Source organism: Miniopterus schreibersii (assembly GCF_964146895.1).
Source record: "Miniopterus schreibersii genome assembly, chromosome: 7".
NCBI lineage: Eukaryota > Metazoa > Chordata > Mammalia > Chiroptera > Miniopteridae > Miniopterus > Miniopterus schreibersii.
The window spans coordinates 70,825,264-70,844,218 of record NC_138108.1 but is presented as its reverse complement, the minus strand read 5'-3'; the positions used below and the strand labels follow the sequence as shown (position 1 = coordinate 70,844,218).

Genomic DNA, 18,955 nt, shown 5'->3' with positions numbered 1-18,955 from the left:
CTTAGTGACTCAGGGCTTAGCAGAGCAGTTCGAACAGGTGCCTTCAAGGGAGTGGAGACTCAAAATCAAATTAACGATGACCCACAATCCTTCTTTATTCATTCAGGAGTTGGTATGTAAAGTGTTGCAAAACAATACAAGAAAGTTGTTGTTGTTGTTTAAATTCATTCTAGATCCGGAACTAGCACCACAAAAATCTTGCACATTTTACCAAATAAAGTTTTATCAGAACACAGTCACATGCACTCACTTGCATATGGTCTGTGGCTGCTTTTGAGTTCCAGCTACATACTTGAGTAATGACAGTGACCCTAAGGATACAGCCAGTAAAGTAAAAAACATTTACTATCTGGCCCTTCACAGAAAAAGTTTGCTAACCCCCACTCAAGAATATATTGCCCTCTTTAGAAGCTATTATAAACGTGAATAACTACACTTTAAAAAACTACTAATGATTATAATTTTGAGTTACAGTTTAAAACAACTATGGTAATTAAATAATGTTATAAATTTTAATGAGCCCCTAAGTTTCTGATACTAGTTGTTCTACAGCATATACGCTCCTGTGAAATGTCAGAGGCATTCCATTTTAATAATAAGAATGAGTCATTTTAGCTAATTAACTTTTAACAATTAAACCTAAATTAACTTTTTATAGCCAGCAATAACTACAGCTAAGATTATTTCCAGATAATTAAAATGCAGTGCTCTTAATGAATGGATAGCTACTATAACTTTCCTTACAAAGACAATTATAGTGGCTTATATGGTTTCATCTTGTCCTCTGGGCATTCAAGTTGATTGTATTTTCCCAAATTGTAAACATGGATTTTTTTTTTCAATCTATTTTTATGAATTAGGAATACAACATTTATCATATTTCTAGACTATCCTGTAATACCTAAAAGTTGCAAAGCTACTCTTTGGGCAATTACAGTAAATCTAAAGCAATATTAAGAAGAACAGGCCCCAGAGTTTCTTATGAAAGGAATAGAATTTTGAGACATGTTCTGGAGATATACTGACGATAAAGAAAAAAACTAAAGCTGAGGTTGATACTTAAGGGACTGAAATAAGGTGGTACCATAATAAATTGCTAATTTTTAGTAAATATATTCTAGGCACCACAGAGAATCTGTTCTGCCTTTATACTATTTTGGCCTGAATATGGTGTCAGGATAGGACGGGTTATCTCCTATGGTAATAAACCACCCTTAGGTATCTGTGGTTTGCCATGAAAGCTTATTTCTTCCTCACACTACATGTTGGCAGGGCCTCTGCTCATAGTAGTCATTCCATAACACTTGCTTTAGATAAACCATTATCTTGAGCACTGCTGGTTGCCATGGTATAAAAACAGATATATAGATCAATGGGATAGGAGAACCCAGAAATAAATCCTTGCTTATATTGTCAATTAATCTATGACAAAGAAAGTAAGAACACACAATGCGATAGAGACAGTGCCTTCAATAAGTGATGCTGGGAAAACTGGACAGATACATGCAGAAAAATGAAACAGGACCATTTCCTTACATCATACACAAAAATAAACTCAAAATGGATAAAAGACTTAAATGCAAGACTTGACAGCATAAAATTTCTAGACAAAACCATAGGCAGTAAACTCTGAAATTGGTCTTAGCAATTTCTTTTTGGGTATGTCTCCTCAGGCAAGGGCAATAGAAGAAAAAATAAATGGATGGGACTACGTCAAACTAAAAAGTTTTTGCATAGTGAAGGAAACCATCAATAAAACAAAAAGACAACCTACTGAATGGGAGAAGATATTTGCAAATGAAATATCCAATAAGAGGTTAATATCCAAAATACATAAGAAACTCTAGCCCTGGCCGCTGTGTCTAAGTGGTTAGAGTGTTGGAGTGGGCGCCAAAGGGTCACGGTTTCAATTCCCGGTCAAGGGCACATGCCGGTTGGGGCTCATGCAGGAGGCAACCAATGGACATGTCTCCCTCCCTCCCTCCCTCTCTAAAAAAGAAATGGAAAAAATATCCTCAGATGGGGATTAAAAAACACACATACAACTTAATCCCCTTAAAAACAATCCAATTAAAAAATGGGCAGAGGATCTGAATAAACATTTCTCCTAGGAGGACATACAGATGGCCAACAGACATATAAAAAATGTTCAACATCACTAATCACCAGAGAGACACAAATTAAAACTACAATGAGGTATCACCTCACCGCTGTCAGAATGACTATTATCAATAAATCAAACAAGTGTTGGCGATGATGTAGAGAAGAGGGATCCCTCACGTCCTGCTGGCGGGATTATAAACTGGTGCAGCAACTGCAGAAAGCAGTACAGAGGTCCCTCCAATAACTAAAAAGAGAACTACCTATGACCCAGCAATTCCATGTCTGGGTATTTATCCAAGGAAAACAAAATTGCTAATTCAGAAAGATACATGCACTCCTATATTCATTTACAATAGCCACGCTATGGAACCAAACTGTCTATCAAAAGATGAACCCATAAAGAAAATGTGGACTATACATACAATAGAATATTACTCAGCAACAAAACCAAATGAAATCTTGCCATTTGAAACAACACAGATGCACCTAGAGGGCACTGTGCTAATAAGTCAGAGAGAGGAAGTCAAATACTTCATGATTTCACTTATATGTGGAATCTAAAAAACAAAAACAAAAAACAAAATAAACAAACTAAACAGAAATAAACCCACAGACACAGAGAACAAGCCAAAGGGGATGGTTGCCAAAGGGGAAGAAATAAAAGAATGGAGAAAAAAAAATTTTTTTTTAATTTTAAATACAGATAAAAGAATCAAGAAAACAAAACTGAGCCAAGAGTGTTGTATGTCAGATGCAAAGTGACTTGTGTCTATAAGCCTATAAGAAATATTAATAGAGTAAACACGGATTTAATCACTGAAGCCTAAAATGCTAATTAAAGGGGTCACAACTTGAAGCCTGTGTGTGTTTAGGCCAAATAAAAGGAAACCCTATTCCACCAAGTAGGGATTATGCTTATGGATCTTATTACCCAAAAAGAAGTAGGAAAAGTCAGAAATACAAATAGATTTTAAGTGGCTTATATAAATGAACGACAGGCCCATCCCAGTTAATAAGAAAAAATGCTACGTTTGGATCATGTCATGAATGTTTGAAGTTAACATCAAAGAGGCCCTGCTTTGCCAACTCTGCCAAGACAGGGATGGCCCAGGGCCAGGATGCTCCATGACAATTCTTGCTGCCATGTGTGAAAGTCTCCACACGCTGCATTTTGGATGCCACGAAAAACTGTTAGGCTGCGGGCTTTGTGAACAGAAGGTGGACCTTCAAGGAGCCCATCTTTGACTACATATTAATCCAGACAGTGATACCTAAGCTTTCGTGTTCCCAAACAGAAGCATAAGGGAGGCTTCCACATTCTAACTTTACATGAGGAGTCAACTCTTGGAAATCCCATGAGAAAGTTTTTGTAAGGATTAATCCACACTTTCTTCTTTGGTTTGCTCAAGTGAGAAGCAGGAAACCTCCCAGACATCCTGAACCTCTGACCTTTTTGTGGGTTTCCCATAAACATATGCAAAGGGCCATGCAGCAATTCAAAAATCTCTCACTGTGTGATAGCATGGCCTACACCCTTGTATCCAGAGCACTCAAATCTCCTGCCCACTGTAGAATACGGGTTGCACTGGATATTGCTTGAGAAAAAAGATCTCAGAGGCTCAGCAATGTCAGGAGCCCACTATCATGTATACCTATCTCTTTCCAAAGTGATCTTCTCAAGCCACCCTCCCTGACCCCCGCAGACTGTTTCCTGCTGACAAGCGAGTTAGTCTTTGCTTTCGCCTGATCTCAGCTCATGCCTTCTCTGGGACAATATCAGGACGTCCATCTGACAACAGTCCCAGACAATTAATTTACTATGATGTCTAGCAGCACTTGACAGGAAAAATAATCGACAATGTATTTATTGCAAGACCTTCACCAATGTGACAGAGATGAATGCGAGCTCCCCACAATCATTTTTCAGCTGTTATCAAAAGTTGAAAGTGAAAGTTGAAAGTGATTTTCAAATGTTAACTTTAAAATTATGAGGAAGAAGATAATCATTCTACTTTAAAACAGCCTGGAAGTGAAACTTCTATCACAATGGTTTAGCAGCAAGCCAGAAAAATAAACTTGCCTGCTAATGTAGTCAATGGGCCAGAAATAAACCTCTCAGAGACGTGAGTTGGGAAGGGGGAGGGAAGAAGCACAAAGAAGGGGCAGTGGACTGGATTTCCAAAATAGAAGATCTCAAACTCTTAGCATAATATATGTTTAAAAAGCGGTATCTTCCTTTGTAAAATGTACATTTCACTGTCACAATACAGCTGGAATTGGAAAAATCTACCTGTGAACCATGACGAGCATCTAGAAAACCCAACTTTAACCTCTCTCTTCAGCAAAACCTCCAATAGTGCCATGCCCTTTGGCCATGCTCCAGGTAAATATTTTCTCACAAGCTTTGTTTCTTCTAACATTAATCCTTCCCAATATTCCTTAACCTTGGAATTGTAAATGTTAAGTTAATAATTGCTCATTTCACTGACGATCTGAAGCTCACTCCCTTCTTTCTTCTGAAGGCCTGGGTAATTGTCCAATAGAAGTTCTACCAAGGTCAGGAATGACCTAATTTACTTATATTTATTAATTCTGCTCTGACCTCTTAACCATAAATAAAGCCTTGGGGTTGGAAAAAAGAAGATGTGAAACAGGACAAGGCAATTTAAAAAAAATCAGAGAATAAAGGAGCAGTGCAGAAAAAAGGCATTCTAAATTTAAAACACTCTTCGCCCTTTCTTGAAATAATGATTTATATTCTTGAGTCCACAAGAGAGTAACTGGATATGCATGAGGCAATGCTGGAATTCTAGCTATTTGCCTAAAGGTTATTAACAATTAGTACCACTAGGGGAAAAACTATAAAGTTAGAATAACAGCCCTCTCTCAACGGATGACTGAAACTGGACTTGTCATCTGGTCATAATAAAGAATATTATGTGCCTGTTAGAGCTCCACATGTTAAAGGGAAAACTGACAAACTAGAATAGGTCCAGTAGGTGGCATCATATAGTGGGGTCTGGAAAGCAGTTGCATGAGGAACAATGGAAGGACCTACACTGCTTCCTTTAGAAAGTAAGACTAAGAACAAACTAAAACTGTCTTCAATTATTTAAAAGGGGTGGTACACAGGCAAGGAAACAGGCCTTAAAAGTAGAGCAGCAATAGGGCCAGAGACTGAAAGCCAGATGTGGAGTCATCGGACGTAACGGGTGTCTGGACACTTCCTATCCACTGTAACGATCCATCCTGCAGGACATCTGGAAGATGGCAGTACAGGTTTTGAAACTTGCGGTAGTACAGAGCTCACTATCTCAAGAACATCATTCTCCACATGAGAGGGTAGTATGTGTTCCTTTCTGGTGCTGAGTTGCTGTTGTTCAGGTTCTAACATAGACAACTGGTTTACCAGCTCTTCTCTTCTGAATATCCCAGGATGCTGCTAGTGCCTCTCCACAGGACAACTCATTGCATTTCAGAAAAGTTATCAGGTCTATCCTTTATCTTTCTATTTTTCAAACTAAACATCTCCAATTCCTCCCACCGTTACTATTATTCTGCACCTCATCCCATTTTAGTCACTGGCCCTCTGGACACTTCCTAGTTTGTAATGTCCTTAACTGAGAGATGAAATAAATACTCTTAATACAGTGTTATCAGCAAGAGTTCCACATAGAACTGTTCAGGAAAATCAGTCAGTATGTTAGCTGAACACCTATTATGTTCAACCCTATGCTATCAACTTTTTATATAGAACATAAATGGAAGGCCAGGTGCTGACAATATTTGTAGAGTCAAAATTAAGTTACATGGAATAATTCTGGAGTTTTCACAAGATGTAATCACCATGTGTACATGTATAATATAGTTTCAAGTTGGGAGGGGAGGGGAGTGGGCAGAATGGAGCCCAGGTGAGCTGAGGAATCAGGCCAAGGGGTTGTACATCAGGGGCACCTAGGCTTTGCCTTGAAAAATGGGTAGGCCTGTCTGGAATGGAGATCCAGACAACAAGGGAGTGTGTATATAGGAATAATGAATAATAAAAAAGATTAGCGTTGGTAGGGACATGTCTGGCCAGAAATAGAAATATTTAGATTTGTACTGTAACATTTCTAATAGGACTTCCTTTCTTCTATTCTAAACATGCTTGACTTTGCTATAAAATTTCCAGAACTCAGATTTCCATAGGCATCTAATTCGGCAAACTAATATGTGACATGATACTACAAGGAGAGAAGAGTAATGCAAGGACTCTCCTCAGGTGGCAAGCACAGATCTCACGGGTGATTTTCTGGGCACCCAGTTTCCTTTATTTCAAGCATGAGAATTATAGGCAGAGGGAGAGGTATTACTGGATAAAGGCAAATTTTAGTGCCTTTTAACTTACATCAACTTGGTAACAAATGGTCCCAAAGACCAAAATCTTAGATTGTCTGTGTGATCTGGACTCTTTCAGAGTGGCCTCTGTAACCGAACCCATTCATATATTTCCAGAGCAAAGATACAGAAAAATCACTTAGACAAGAAAATTAATAAATTTAGATAAATATACATTCTGACTTTTAATTAGCCAGTGAGTCCATGAATCTCCAGGGAATACTAAAGAAACATCATAAGACAATGTGATTTCCTTTAATAGGGACCATAACCCCAGAGCTGATTCTTTTTATTTTTAATGCTGTGCAATTGACTTTTTTTTTTTTTTTTTTTGCACCATGCTGTGCTCATTGCTTCTGTGGAAACTTCGACATTATTCAATAGAACCATTTCCTGGAAAACCTTTTGAAAGTGGTCACAGACGCTGGCCCTGCTCCGGTGCCCTGGGTCTGCCAGTGTGCTGTTTTATTACCTCCAGAAGGTTCAGTGCCAAGACACAGCCCAAGAGTTACAGCTTAAAGAAAACTAGGTTCATAAAAATAATTTTCTGCCTTCTTTCAAGAAGAAAAACCATCACTTCCAACTCTCAGTAATTCCATGTATTTATCCCTTCTCTTCTGGCTTCATCACCCAGCCTTTCAACTACCCCTTCAAGATGATTGGTAAGAATCACAGATTGTTACCTATAAAGAGAGGACCGCTTAACTCACTTCAACCCTGTCTCCGCCAATGAACGTGAAGGTCCACATGCCTAAATGACTTTCCCAGGACTACACAGTGAGTGTCAGAGTCAGGACCTGACCTCCCCATTGCAGAGAATTAACCAGGAATATTTTCAAAGTTTAACAACAGTACAACACAGTCAGCAATCAATCAGGAAACAGACTCTCATCAGACCGCATGCCAACAAATGGACCCACCTGGACTAGAACAAATATCAGTAAGATTCTAGGAGGTGGAAAATGCCCTTTTGGTAATTAGGTTATCTAAAGCACTTAACTAATAAAATGCTAGTTTACTTTTAGCTGTTGATTGTTCTCTTCTTACACCTTTTTACTTTATTTCTCCACTACCTCCCATGTCGCTAATCCTTTGAAAACTCTCGCTCCACTTGGCTGCCTGTATCATTTACTTCGAACTCTCCTCTGACTTCCAGTGTATGTCAAAATCCTCAAGACCTTTCCTGTAAGTACCTCCTTTCTAACCTTTCAGGTCAAGCTCTGAGTCTGTTTTTAAAAGGAACATGACGTATGTGTCTATAATTTTGCTTTAACTCACTTCACCCAAGGTAAAAAAATAAAAAAATAAAATAAAACAGGTACTATTTTAGGCTTTCATTTTTATCATGGGTTTATTATTTATTTATATATTTTCACTTATCACAGTCTCTTCTTAATTTCTTTCAAAATTATGAAATATTCTTTTTTTAAAAAAATATATCTTTATTGATTTCAGAGAGAGGAAAGGAGAGGGAGAGAGAAAGATAGAAACATCAATGATGAGAGTCATTGACCGGCTGCCTCTTGCATGCCTCCGACCGGGGACCGAGCCCACCACTCAGGCATGTGCCCTGACTGGGAATCGAACCCCGATCGCCTGGATCCTAGGTCAACACTCAACCGCTGAGCCACGCCCGGCCGGGCAAGATATTCTTTCATTGTTTCTATCGCTAAGTCTGTTTGCAGCTCAAGATACAACTGGTAGATAAGGACAGTAAACCTGGAGGCAGAAACCCAGGCCTGATCATGACTGCTCCTGGCCAGAGCCTGTCCCATGAAGTGCACTGACCCAGCACGCAGACCTGGCCTGCGTAGACCTTCTTTATGGTTGACTTTTGAAAGCAGCATAAACAAGTCCAGCAAAGCAAGCATTCCTCCTGGCTTTACACATCACTAACACATCCACATTTCCGCTAAATGTCCCATCTTTAACTTTCTAAGAGTAACTGTCTTGAAACTGTGAATCCCATTAAGCATTTGCATGGCACTGAGACAAGTCTTTTAGGTTCAAAGATGACTAGAGCACACTTCCAATTGTCTCCATGCTTTCAAGGTCAGCCGAGTTTTATCCTGAAGTTTTATGTCTTATGCTAAGCACTATGAGAGATGCAAAGAATGAGAAGAGTTGGTCCTATCGGTCAAAGATCTTAGGGATACAAGACCTATCCTCATGAGATAATTAGAAAATAAGACAGGGTGGGATCGAGAGTTATGTGTTTAGAACTGAGAGGTCAGTGAGGGTAAGACTAAAGACACTGTCAGGTACATGTTGGGAGTATTTTGCTGAAGTGTCATCCTCATAACTGGAGAGGGGAGAGGAGGCAAGAACCAGAGCATCCCCTGGTCACTGTAGTGGCGCAGAGTTGAGAGCTACAGTGACTTTTACTTTCTCTCGCATGCAGACTTTTACGTCTGGTGAAAAACCCAGGATTATCTTGATAGAGAGTACATATACAATTCCCAATCAGTGAGTATTGGGTAGGGGGAGAGCCCTGAACAGTAAGTAAGCCAGGTTCCAGTAAAGCAAATCCATGACGGTTCCTGGGCCATGACACTAGACACAGGTTGACAACTCAACCAACCCTGCGACAGAGGATCACAGTCTTCATTTTCTCTGCCCTGAGATATCTAACATGGGGTTTCTACCAACTACTTTAGAATTTGGCCAACCTATTTCTGATTCTTTGCTTCAGGCACCTTCCCATCCTTAGTTCTTTGTGGGATTATTTATGAGGCCTAATTTGTAATACGGAAGTATACAGTCTGCCTTAACTAAAGCCTTAGGGGGATGGGGAGAATTCCATTTTTAATTTCCTCCTTTCAGGGCCCCAAACACCTATCCCCAGAGTTAAGGTGAAGGTGGGATACTAGAACTCCCTCCCAGGCCTCTGAATATAGAAAGCTAAAATAACTGGAGAGAGTAAGCAAAAAAAAAAAAAAAATTACTCCTTTTAACTCCAGAGTTAGCTATGTAGAGCTATATGTCGAGTTAAATCCAAACAACCAATCCCTTAAAGAAAATCACAAGGATTTTCATGCACTAACAAGTTAGAGGGGTGGTTTCCATTAACATTAAAATTAAATAGAAGGCCTGGTACATTACCCATTTAATCATTTATCCCACCCCCCCAAAAGCACTCTGTCATTCCTATTGGGGGTGCACTTCAGCCTGACATGCACATCTGGTGAGCAGGTCATTTACACAGCTGCCTGCTGGAGTTCCCCCCTTTCAACTTAGTAGGGAAGAGTTGTGGTCTCTGTCATCCCAAAAAACCTGCAAAGTGCCTTTTACTTGAGGCTCCTTATTTTAATTTCAGATAAGTAAATCACTTTAGGTTCCTGGCCATCATATTAAGATAAGCATGGATCTAAAACTAACAAATGTATTTCAGGACAAATGTTTTCAGATTAAATAGTGGTAAATTTCTCTGAGTTACCCCCAAATCCTATTGATGTTGATCTTTGAGAGAGTTTCTTGCAGAACATAAACCCGTTTAAACTACAATTAGAATGACTTTCAAATCATCTATGGACCTACTTGTACAGCATCATTCAACTCAAGCTTCCCTCAGCTGCAGTGAATCCATCTTCAAAGTGGGGCTCTTTCCCCAGTTACCTTAGGGAGCAATTTTATAGCTTTGTAGGTTGACCTAATGCCTCTATCTATACTGTGGTTTATACATAAACTATAAAGAGCCCCATATCTGAATTTCTCATCATCTTATATATATTTATACTACAAATTTTAAAGGCAGCTTAAGTTAAATCTATTCAGTATCCAATTCTTCACCTGCCCCCAGTCTACCAGAGCTGCTCCTACTCAGATTAAAACACCAGCTTCTTGGGGAAACCTTTGGACTTTTGAAGGACAGTCTCCAAATAATGTGTTTTATAGATAACTGTATGTTCATTTTTTTTGCAAACAAGATTTGGAGTAAAGAAGGCAAAATACAACCCATATGATTTTAAAGAGTCTATTTTATACATTTATTAGGGTAGAGTCTAACTATGTGTCCTCTGCTGGATTAGCATGTCCCTTTAAAAAAAATAGGGGTGGATAGATCTGGTAAGAAACGGGAAATGATGTATATAAAGTTCCTGTAGAGTTTCAGTCTGGTATTTTTAGTGGCTCCTTGTCCCAGAAGTCCTGGTTTCAAATACTAGGCAACCCCTACGTATTTCAACAAGCATATCAGACAGGCCTTGTAAATAAACTCTAATGATGATCAGTCCTAACGAGTAAGGTGAAATATGGACCCGGGTCATCTTCTGCTTCAGTTAGTCCAGATGTCTTTAAGGACTTAGTTCTACAAGCCCCTTCTGTTGCTGACTAGGTCACCTTACAGACAGTGATGTCTCTTCATCAGGTCTTCGGAGAAATGAGAGGAGCCTCAATGCTGCTCCGCTCCTAGAAAGCGGCATGTCCGTCTATAATAGTATCCCCGCCACTGGCCAGGGATGACATAACTGTTGAAGCAGGACGCGATACCCAATTTCCAGAGCCCTGATTTATTCTGCCTAGTGCTTGGTAGAGGGCACGACTTAGAGGCAAGGCTCTTATCTTGGCAGGGGTCTGGGACTGGCTACATCTCCGAGACAACCCCTGGTGGGTAATTGAGGAGTGACATTGATGGGTTTCCAGGGTGGCCCTTGTGCTCACACTTGCCCATGAATATAGCTATGATTTAGAAATCCAGCCCAGGGGCTGAGAGGAGGGGAAGATAATATAAAGCTTGCTAGTCTGGCCTCCTTTGACCTCAGCGGAGGGAGCCAGGGATGCAGAGCTGGGAAGCCATGTGCTGTATTGAGCTGGCCTGGCATGAGGCTTTGCTTTCAGAGCTTTCACTGCTGTTGCGGAGCACTGAGCTCACTCTTTGTTTGCCATACATTCCGTCCCCCAGAGATAGCCTCTTTTTCTCTGGAAGGGATTTAAAAAACAAATCACAATTCTTATTTTATGTGGTGTCCACCATTAAGAATTCATGCAGAGCAATTTTACTTGTTGCCAATTAAGATCTCCCAGTGGAAGTCTATGATTACAGCAAAGCAACCTGTTTAATACTTGGAGTCTCCTTCGTCTACATAAATTAACCCCATGAGGATGGAGACATGGTAATTCTTAAGATGCCTGGATAATATGAGTCTGAGATACAAGATGCATAGAAAGTAAATCTCCAAGAGGCTCTGGGCTTGACTTTTCTTGGGGTGTATGTGCTTTTTCTTCTTATCTCTATTTTACAATGGCAAGACAATTCCTAGATAACACATTAGCAAATAATTTTCTTTTCTCGAGGATACAACAGCATGTAGCCTCTCACTAAGCAGTTTTAATATCACTTACATTTTATGGAAATTAACATTAGAGCTGAAATGAACTGTAGGCAGTGGTGCCAATTATCTATACCCCAAAATATATAAATCTATCAAAATCAGGGAGTACATGAATGAGTATTTGGAATGTAGACCATTTTATTTCAATGTTCACTCCACTTAGATAAGCAACATTTTGAATCTTGACTGAAATCAAAACAAAGTTTTTGCCCATTTGTTCCTTCTCTTTCCTTAGAATAAGAATCACATAGAGCCCGGCCGGGTGTGGCTCAGAGGTTGAGCGTCAACCTGGGATCCAGGCGATCGGGGTTCGATTCCCAGTCAGGGCACATGCCCGGGTTGCGAGCTTGATCAATGACTCTCTCATCATTGATGTTTCTATCTCTCTCTCTCCCTCTCCTTTTCTCTCTCTGAAATCAATAAAGATATATTTAAAAAAAGAAAAAAAAGAATCACATATAAGCCATGAAGCAAAAGCAAAAGTCTGCTCTTAAGAATTCTGGATACATTGAAATCATCGCTTTATGTTGGAAGGGCTAGGCCTTAGGAAATCTGATTCCAACCAGGGATCTATAGATGCTCTTCGATGAACCCCCCCCCCCAGGTCGTGTAGAAACCACCATTTCTCCTCCTGGGGAAGCAGGAGGTAAGTGCCTCACGAGGGCAACCACAGCTAGTCAGCAATGGTTCTTCAGATTCCTGGAATTTGGTCTTGAGGCTTGGTCTCCCCTTTAAGAAAATGGAGAACTTGGGGTTGGCTTCTCCACATACCTGCTTCCTCCTTTTACCAGCAAGCCAGACTCCTCACAGTACTAACTGTTCTTTCACTAAGTCCCCCATCCCAGGACCAGAGAAATGGGGGAGGAAAGGGTACAAGCCATGTTTATATTTGGCTATGAAATTAGATGGATCACCACTTCCCAAAATGTGTTTCCTAGAACCTAGTCAGAGTAAATACTTCACAAAAGATATGATTGAGGATTTTTTTAAGAAGCTGAAATTATATCCTATATCCTGTATTTAATGTGTGTAGCACATTAGCAATATAACTGGCTCTGAAAAGTTCGGCAATTAAAACAATTTTAAAACTTGGCCTTACCTTGTATATTGCAAATTTGACCACAGAATACATTTGTTTTTCCTAAAACACCTACAACAGTGACCCAGGGTATTAGTATTTTTTGATACGTGCTTAGAAAAATGCTTGTGTCAATGACTTAGATCACTGGTTCTCAATGGGGAGAAAAGATGATTCTGATCCCTAGGGAACATATGGAAAATGTCTGGGGACATTTTTTTCTGGTTGTCACAATGCGGGGATGTTACTGGCATGTAGTGGGTTGAAGCTGGGGATTATGCTAAACACCTTACAATGGACAGGCCAACCCTGCTCTCACCCCCATGATAAAGAATGACCTGGCCACCACTGTCAACAGCACCTCAACTGAGAGCCCTAGCCTACACAGAGTTCGTTCAATGGGACTTTGGTGATCTGGTCTCTCTTGGCTTGCAGCTGGCACCCTGCATTTACCAGATCTTGTCATTTAATCTTGCCCATGCAGACCTACCTTATTTATTTACAGGCTATCTATAACACTGTCTCCAATTTGAGCCAGGAAAATCTGAAATGAACACTTTGACATTATCTAGTTGTGTTACTGGCAAATTGTTAGGCATTTCTGTTATATTAGTCATTTCTACTCATTTTTTTGAAGATTTCTATGATATATGTATTACAGAGGTTGATCATGATATATTAGTTAAATATTATACAAAAATGAGATTATACATGTCTGACATGTTATATAAATGTAATACTAGACATTATGTTTCATATAATCTCAGGGTTCCAAAATCTTAAATACTAGCTATATCGATACCTTCTTTTTACAGATAAGGATACTCAGTCCCAGATGTCACCTAACAGCCAGTTTAAGCAGGCCAGGACAAGAGTCCAAGTCTCCAAAACCTCTAATCCAGTCCTCTTTGCATTTCTATAGCATCATGCTGTTTCCATTTTTATACATAATTTCACATACGTGACATGAAAGAGTCATTGACATCATAAATATTCATGAATTCAATTTGTATTTTCCAACTGTGTTTGTTCTAAACTTTTAAATTGAGGCTGCAAATGGGTCAAGATTTCTATCAAGTGTAGGAGAACGACATTCTCAGCAATTGTTTTATTACAATCTTTGTCAGTCACAGATATATATTTAGCCAAATCAGAAACAGTAACAGAAGATATAAAAATCATTAAGTGCAAATGAGCCTTTTTCTTCTAATCTTAACTTTTCACATTAAAACAAATAAACATGCAGAAATTTATTATCACATCTCAACATCACCTAGTAAGCAAGATGCCATGGGGGTGCTTCCTTTTCATCATCAAGCAGGGAGAGGCAGAGCACATCACACACAATTAGACTTGCGTGCAAGTCTTAGACTAAGTTCTAGATTCTGACTCTACCCTCTTCTCCAGATGAATTCATGCACGTTATCTGTGGGTGTCAAAAATACAGCTGAGCTAAATGACTGCTCATGGCTAGACAGCTATTTTTGGACTTCACAAATTCCTTAGCAATTTGAAAACCCAGAGATAGTTAATATGTCTATTTCAGTAGAATACTAAACAGGACCCCAAAATAACTAGTTATCTTGAGAGTATGATTCCAACAATTTATTTGTGTCACAGCAACTGGTTATGCTGTAAGAAATGACCAAAAACTATGAAAGACAAGTAGCTCCTTCCACAAAAATAAGGAAGGATTTTTAATCCTGATATCCAGTCTTCTATCATTTGCCCAATTCTTTTATCATTCAGCAAGTGCCAGTAACAGCATATGTGTCTACCATGATTTTGATCAATCCTCAGAGACTGTGGCCATGCTGACCACCATTATTGTTGAAAGAACTAAATATTCAGAATTTGTCCTTTCTTTTAAGTTATAAGTTAGTTCAAGCATAAATGGAAGGCCATCAGTTAGTCAGGAGCAATAAAAAGTAGCTTCCCCCATGAAAACTGCACCAGCTACAAATCAAAGGCATAATAAAATCAGAGAAAAAGTTTTATATTGAGTTATGGAAACATTCGTTTAACTTCCGACAATCCAGTTGTGCTTGGGTACCTCACATGCTATTCCCATGATCCTCTGCACATCATAGTTTCTACCCTAATGCAAGAAAGTGTTTTAAAAATTTAATCACAACCAGAAAGAATTCCCCACACTGCTCACTGTCACTCACATATCCTTTACTGAAAACAATTTGGCTCCGGTTGCAGTTATGACATTGTAATAACCATCACAAACCCTATTACTTTAAGTCAGTCAAGATCTCTCTGCAAAATATAATCAAGTATAATTTCATGACTCAATAAATAGTATATAAATCTGCTATTACTGGTTTTCATTTTCTTTTCAATACTGCCCATCTCCATTTTCTCACTGGCAGTTATTCTGACTATTCAAATGTCATTACCGCCCTTTATTGTTATTCAAATGTAGCTTTATTAGATCCTCTGACACTATATATAAGGCTATGCTTTTTCACCTGCAATAATTCCATTTCTGAAGGAAAATGGAATCAACTGCACACAAAATTCTCATCTCTTACTTTATGCGAGTTTAATTCTGTGCCTGAAATGGGATTTTAACTTAATCATATTGGAGAAGACCAGAAGGTTTTTACTAGCTACCTTGAAAAAGCAGGAAAATATTCCTTCCATTCAGGCATTGGGTCCAAAGACCCATGAATCCATTAGTCCTTCCCAATGGTGCGTATAAGACACACTTACTGACCAAGTTAAACTCTGAATTCCCTTTGTCAGGTGGTATTCATCATTTCTTTGTATTTTCCTCTTGGAAGATAATGAAATGTTCAAGTAGTTGAAAGAAAGTGCTACAGTTCAGTCAAATAACTTTTTAAATATACTTTGTAGTAGACCTATAGAAAATATCATTTAAAAGGCACACAACCATAAATACATTACTGTTGTTGGTTTTATTAATACAGTACACTGGTTCACAAAAGAAAACTGTATCAACACCAGGTTACAGCACTCAAAAACAAATCTGGCAAATATTGCATCAGTTTATACAAAATCAACTTGGTGTGAATTAATTTTGCACTGGTGGGCCTCTTAGTAGCAAGCAGACTTAAAAATTATACACTTCTGCTGTACCCTACACCAGCAATTTTTTGTGTGTGCAGAAATAGAATTCTGTCTATTACTATAACCACAGATCTGTTCTCTAGTAGGAAAACTAACATGAGAGCAGGACAAATGAAAATATCAGGCACTTTACCAAGAACTGGAATTCCTCAGGAAGACAATGTCAAGGTGACTGGGGTTTGTTACAGGGTGCATAGAGAAGGGGCAGCGTAGCCTGGTGCAGAGACCAGTGGCGATGGATTTGGACGAGGTGGGGAAAAGAGCCACAGGGTTAGCAAATATTTACCTGCCATCTCTGTGAATAGAGGGAAGGCTCTGCTCCCTGCCTCGAGGAGATAAGAAACAGCGGACGTTAGGGGCATCCTGACCATTGGGACACAAAGCTAATTACGTGAAACAATTCCAGTGCAATGTGAGGCATCATATAAATGAGCACTAGTACATTCATTCCAGACAACAAGAGCTATAGGAATTTAGAAAAAGGAATTCAAATTCCATAGCAGCACCTGTGAAGAGCATAACTACATGGATCCTAAAGATCTAGATAATCATATCACAACCATCCTTACCTGGTCTCAATTCCCAAGAGGCCCCAGGGAATGAATAACTTGAAAATATGACTTATATGATATAACCTTTTTCCAATTTACCTGCACAAATATTCTCACATACTTTTCCTTACCGAGAATCAGAACCTACCATGTAGAATAAAAACATTGCGACCTATACAACAGCATTCTTAAAATACGTCCCTTTACTATGAAGAGAAGCAGAAATGTGAACCAGAAGTCATCTGCCTTTTAATTATAAAAAAACTTAAATGATCTTTAAGCAGGCTAGGATCAGAGAATTTGGTTCCAGTTTCTACAATACAAGGTTGCCACATGGTGTTGGACAAATTATTTCATTGACCTTAACCAGTGTCTGTCCCAATTTCTACCATCCTTCCAGCTCTGAGCAGGTCCTTGACTCAAAGACAACTTGTCCCCAATGATGCTTTTGGCACCAAATGGAATAAGAAACCATTTCTAATTCCCAGCCTCCAAGATCAAGATCGAAGCTATAGAGGCCGCTATAAATTGAGGATACGGATTTAACTCACCTCCAGAGACTTCTGTGTTTTTCCTCGAGTTGAGTTAGCAGATGCTCAATGTATTTATTGGAGTCCATGTATTCCTGCACATAGAGACACACAAAGACAAATCCTCATTACAATAGGCACCAGAATTCTAAGACAAGCTTTATCTCTACAAGGAAGGTTTTTGGCAAGATAATCCCTTGGACTCTAGAAGTCAATGACTTACATGCATAGTTATTTGGGGATGAATAATACTTTCTCCATAGCCTGTGATCATTCTATAAACAAAGCACTAAAGAGAACTGGATTCCTATAGTGTCAGCCTAAAAATCCTCTTATTCACAGAAAGAACGCTAAGCTTCACAGTCATCTATGCTGGGGTCTGTGTTTTGCTATATAAATGTAACGGAGCCAATGTTGCTGCTGAGCTTAAAATAGCAAGGCAGGCAATACAGGTCTTGAATACACTGGTCTCACAAGAGGCACTTCCCAGCAAAAGCATTATTTTTGAACTTCTTAGAATGCTTTATATATTAACTGCCCACATTCACTGGACATACCATTTCCATCGATGAAACACATGTCCATCTTCCCTCATCTCCTTATAGAAAGAAACAAGACCATGTAGTTTGCTTTTGTCTTGCTTGACTCTTAGAAAGTAAATCATTGGCCTCTAAGAAGACATGAAGGCAAGGTATACCTTGTTTTTTAGAAATGCGTGTAAATTTATGTTCGTAAATCAAACCATATATTCAAGAAGTATTTCTGCAGAATGAGGAATTCCTTTGTCATCTAAGACTGATTCATAAAAATTCAACGGCTATTAAATCTGATTTTTTTTAATTTGTGATTTCTGAATATGAGGTTGGAATGCAGTAGTTTCCATTGTTAACTGTGGAACAAAATACACTGTATAAAGCTTGATTTCATTTTCCATCCTGAACCTGACACTTTTCTTGCTTTCTAGTTGAAGATCCAGCCTGCAGGCCATGTGTCTGTGTAACGGCTGCCTTAGATGGAATGGTGCACAATGAAATCAGTGCTAAGTGACCCATGAAAGTTACTGTTTCATTTCTTATGGATTTGAGATAAACCAGGAACTTTGATTAATATACTTACTTTCTTTTCTGAAATACAGATTTATTTATTTTGATTAAATGCTATACATAATCTATTGCTCCTGTAGGGATATTCACTCTAATGGTGTGGGGGAAGGCAAGGGAAAGAAACACAGTAAGAACTGACCCGCCCAGCCGGTGTGGCTCAGCGGCTGAGCATCGCCCTAGGAACCAAGAGGTCACGGTTGGATTCTGTGTCAGGGCACATGCCCAGGGTTCGGGCTCGATCCCCAGCAAGGGGCGTGCAGGAGGCAAGCGGCTGACATTTCTCTCTTACTGATGTTTCTCTCTCTCCACCATTCTCCCTTCCTCTCTCTAAAAACTAATAAAAACATTTAAAAAGAAATTAGCCTAACATAAGGGAAAGGGCCCTCCCTGCTCAATGTTTCTGGATCTCGACCTACCCAGGCAGCTTTTGAGAAGCTTTATCTTTCTACATTAGTTCAGTTAGACTAGAGCGTGTATGGAGTCCTTACCTAGCTATCATTCTACTGCACGTGATTAGCTGAAGAGGTTTATTCTTATTAAATAATATTCATTTTCAAGTTATTTAAACAAGACCATGGGGCATATCAAAAACAAAGCAGAAATGTTACTGCAGGAAGTTGTAATAGTTTGTGATTGTGTTATTAAGGCAAAGTTTAAACAAATCTTAGAACACTCAAGATTATCAGAGACATTTTCAAATACATTTCATTGAAAATATTTTAAAGGCACTGTTCCCAAGTAGAAACAAATATAAACATTCCAAAGTCACTAGTCCACTTTCACT

The 18,955-nt window shown here is 39.1% G+C and overlaps 1 protein-coding gene across 1 annotated transcript in view; it reads right to left on the bottom strand.

Annotated features, from left to right (window-relative positions):
• The window catches only part of NCKAP5 (NCK associated protein 5), a 789,197-nt gene that overhangs the window by 532,396 nt on the left and 237,846 nt on the right, over nucleotides 1-18,955 (bottom strand). Inside the window, exon 3 of the mRNA XM_081142261.1 lies at nucleotides 17,090-17,163. Within this exon, the coding sequence (XP_080998387.1) occupies nucleotides 17,090-17,163 (74 nt within the window). The remainder of the gene's footprint in view (nucleotides 1-17,089; nucleotides 17,164-18,955) is intronic.